Below are 3,460 nucleotides of genomic sequence, written 5' to 3' on the forward strand. Positions count from 1 at the left end.
AGAGAGAGAGAGAGAGAGAGACAGAAAGAAAGAAAGAAAGAAAGAAAGAAAGAAAGAAAGAAAGAAAGAAAGAAAGAAAGAAAGAAACCCTATCCACAAGCCCTGCGGAGGTCTCATGGCTCTGAGCCAGACACCTCCACAGCGGACTTTGAGGGCAAGCCCACTGTCAGAGCTATTTGTATTCGGCTTAAGGAAAGCTGGAGACGCAGGTCTCATGCTCAGGTGTGGCGAGGGTGGTGGATGAGAAGCCCACCCTCCTCCCCTGCGCCGTCAAGAATCTCAGCCATTTTCTGTCCTGTCCTCTCTTCACACACCTGCTTTTACAGACGCTCCCTGGGAGGGATGAGTTAAAAAGAGGCCACTGGGAGGACAGCACACGGTCCTGGGTCCTGGGGAGGGGTGGTAAGTCCATTTTCAGTCGCGTCTCACCTCCACTCTAACCCTGTTTCCCGTACTGTGAGACTAGAAACAAATCGGAAGCTATTTCTATCGGGGACTCTTATGTCCCACAGCCCCTTGAGCCTCTCTGAAGCAAGGCAACAGTAACAGAGCCTGTGTGGGCGGGGGCAGCACACCCAGCCTCTCGACCTGTCCCTTGGCCCTGTCCCTGGAGATCCACAGGCTCAGGGTAGAGCCTCTGACCAGAAGGTGCTACCTTCTACCGCTTCATTCAGACACAGTCCACATCTCCTGCCCCGGCCCACTGGGGATTCAACGAGGGCCTGGGGATCGGGGTGCGAAAGAATGGACAGGGGACACAAAGAAGGAAAGCAAGTCTAGAGTTCTGACCAAGCTCTCAAATTTTATTATCGGGCTGGAGATTATAAAGGCATAGCAACACGGGAAGATTAGGCAGGAGTCATTGCCCAAGACCATCCCACTATCCTAACCAACTTCTGGGAAATACCAGACGTTCTTTCAATTCCTGGGACCTGAGACCACAAACATCCTTTTTTTTGTTTTGTTTTTTTTTGTTTTTGTTTTTGTTTTTTTGAGACAGGGTTTCTCTGTGTAGCCCTGGCTGTCCTGGAACTCACTCTGTAGACCAGGCTGGCCTTGAACTCAGAAATCCGCCTGCCTCTGCCTCCCAAGTGCTGGGATTAAAGGCATGCGCCACCACCACCCGGCTATACAAACATCCTTTCTTGATCTTGTGCTTTAACTAGTCTTTCCAGAACAGCAAGTAATTTCATTTCATGGGTTTGGCTCCTGGCAATCTCCTAACCTGGTTTCAGGTCCCCAGACCTCCAGTTACCTTCCCAGCCCCGTGTAACAACTGCCGGGCCCCTCCTCAACTTATGTTTGTCCCATCAGCAATGGAATTGCTGTGAAGTCCCAATGTCTCCCGGGCCCCACCGGTTATGACAGGCCCAAAATATTTATCTGCCATGTGTGCCGGTTGTCACTCTCCTGCACGAGACAAACACAACTCCTGGCCGCCGATGGGCGCACTTGTGTGTAAAGGGGCCATAGGCAGCTGAATAGTTAGGGAGGTAACCATATACTCTTGATCTCTCCTCCGATCTCCCCGTGTTGGAGAATTACGGGAGTGAGGTTGAGAAGGAGAGAGAAATCTGGCAGCAATCCCAGAGGAGGAGCCGGTAGCACGAGGCAGAGCACAAAGAGGAGGGTCAGCGACATGCAGAAAACGTCACAGGGACTATGGCAGCCTCTAGGAAGACTAGGAGAAGACAGGCACTCACCCTCAGCATCATGGTGGAGCGTGGGTGCTGGGGGGGGGGGGGAGATGCCCAGAGGCTGTCCTTAGCGTGCAGGAAAGGGCACAGAGGCTCTTAGACAGGAGCAGGGATGGGGAACTGAGGCCCTGCACCCTTGATGCAAAGGGCAGCAGAGGCTCAGACCCTCACCTTAGACTTTCCCTCCCTCTTCCCCCAAGGCCACTCCATCTCCGTCACCGCCCTAGTGCACACAGAAGCATGCTTGTCTGACACCACGGAGGAGGAGGAGAAGGCAGAAGCAGCCATGAGTATGTAACTCAACTTCATCTCCTTAAGTTCCCAATTGGCTCTCTGGCTCTTCTCCACCTCCCGCCCTCCCTCCCCCCCCCATGACTCTCCTGTACACCCGTAGCCCTCGCACTTCAGAGTTTGTTAAATGTCTCTGCTCTCTAGCTTCTCCCTTGGCCCAGCCTCAGTTTCCCTTCTTTTAGCTTGGTGGAGAGACAGGTAGATCCCCAAACCTCATTCACACCTGAGCTCAGCCGCTGATCTCCGGGTCCAGTCCCCGGCTGTCTGAAAGTCACGAGGTAGACAAGGTGTCTCAACTCAACGCGTCAGGAAGGCACAAAAAGAGGAACGCGATCTGGGCAGCTAGCCTCGGATACCTAGAGGGTCTCAGGATGGACCGTAGAGCCGGGAAAGAGTCATGGGGAGGGAAGACAGGTCACGGTGTCACTCTGCTATCGGAACTTCTGATAAGAGAACCCAGTGTGTGAGATTCAGCCTGCCCTGCCCATCACCCGAGGGGCATCCTGTTCTCAGATTCCGGTTTACTGTGTTTCAGGATCCCAGGATGACATCAGCAAGGAGGGTGGACCCGTGGCCGCGAAGACGGAAGCTGCTGCTCTGTGACCCCTCCCCTTTCCGGCAATGGGCTCCTCCCGCGGTTCACATTTAGAATTCTTGCACATTTGCAACTTTCTATTGTTAGGAATACTGTGTTTTTAACGTTAGCTATTTAAGATTGCAAATACGTTTCTTCTACATTGGTGCATATTGTATAGTAAATGTAAATTGACTCTCAGCTGTCTGAAGTAAGTCCTTCCCTGTAATGTAAGCACCTCTAGAAGAAATCCCTAAAGAGGAACTGATTTTCGACATACTAACCCACAGCCACTCCCTTGACCCAGTCCCCATACCGGGTCTCTACTGGACACAGCCACCCAGTGGGCACCATTGTCACCTGTCTCATGTCACTGCTGCTCTAGGGATGTAGCCGCCAGCGGCCACCGACCAACTGGGTTCACCTGAAAGGAAGGCTGGAAATGAAGAAAGAGGTGAAGGGCAAGAAAAGATGGAGCCAAGACAAAGTTCTCTGATCAAGGCTCAAAGTTTAATGTCCAGCTCTTAATTTAAAGGGAAAACCCCACCAAACTCCTCCTTGTTTCAGCTGGAGATGGGTGGGGGAGCCCATAATTGCCACATTCAGAGTTGTCTCAAGGCAAGCTCAGCGGGCAGTTTATTCTTCTAAGTTCTTGTAGCAGGTTGCACATGCAGCCAAGGTGGGTTACTCCTCCTAGGTCCTATAATTTGGTCTATTGTGGTAAACAAGGTCTTTCAGGCCTGCTCAAGGGTGGGAGAAGGGCATAATTCCCCCTTTTTCATTTTTAAAGATGAGCAGTGCCAGCAGCTGGACGGGGCACAAGATTTCATCCCATCTAGGGCAAAAAGTGGCCAGGCAACCATGCATGGCTTAGGTTGGCGTCTATATTGCTGCTTAT

At 52.0% G+C, this 3,460-nt stretch overlaps 1 protein-coding gene across 1 annotated transcript in view; it reads left to right on the plus strand.

The window, feature by feature from the left end:
- Positions 1–2,591, plus strand: part of LOC114619584 — a 47,735-nt gene extending 45,144 nt beyond the window's left edge. The window contains exons 12-13 of the mRNA XM_028765411.1: positions 1,898–1,987; positions 2,524–2,591. Coding sequence (XP_028621244.1) covers positions 1,898–1,987; positions 2,524–2,591 — 158 coding nt within the window. The remainder of the gene's footprint in view (positions 1–1,897; positions 1,988–2,523) is intronic.
- The last annotated feature ends 869 nt before the right edge of the window (positions 2,592–3,460 follow it).

The sequence above is a fragment of the Grammomys surdaster genome, unplaced genomic scaffold (genome assembly GCF_004785775.1).
Source record: "Grammomys surdaster isolate TR1022 unplaced genomic scaffold, NIH_TR_1.0 164, whole genome shotgun sequence".
NCBI lineage: Eukaryota > Metazoa > Chordata > Mammalia > Rodentia > Muridae > Grammomys > Grammomys surdaster.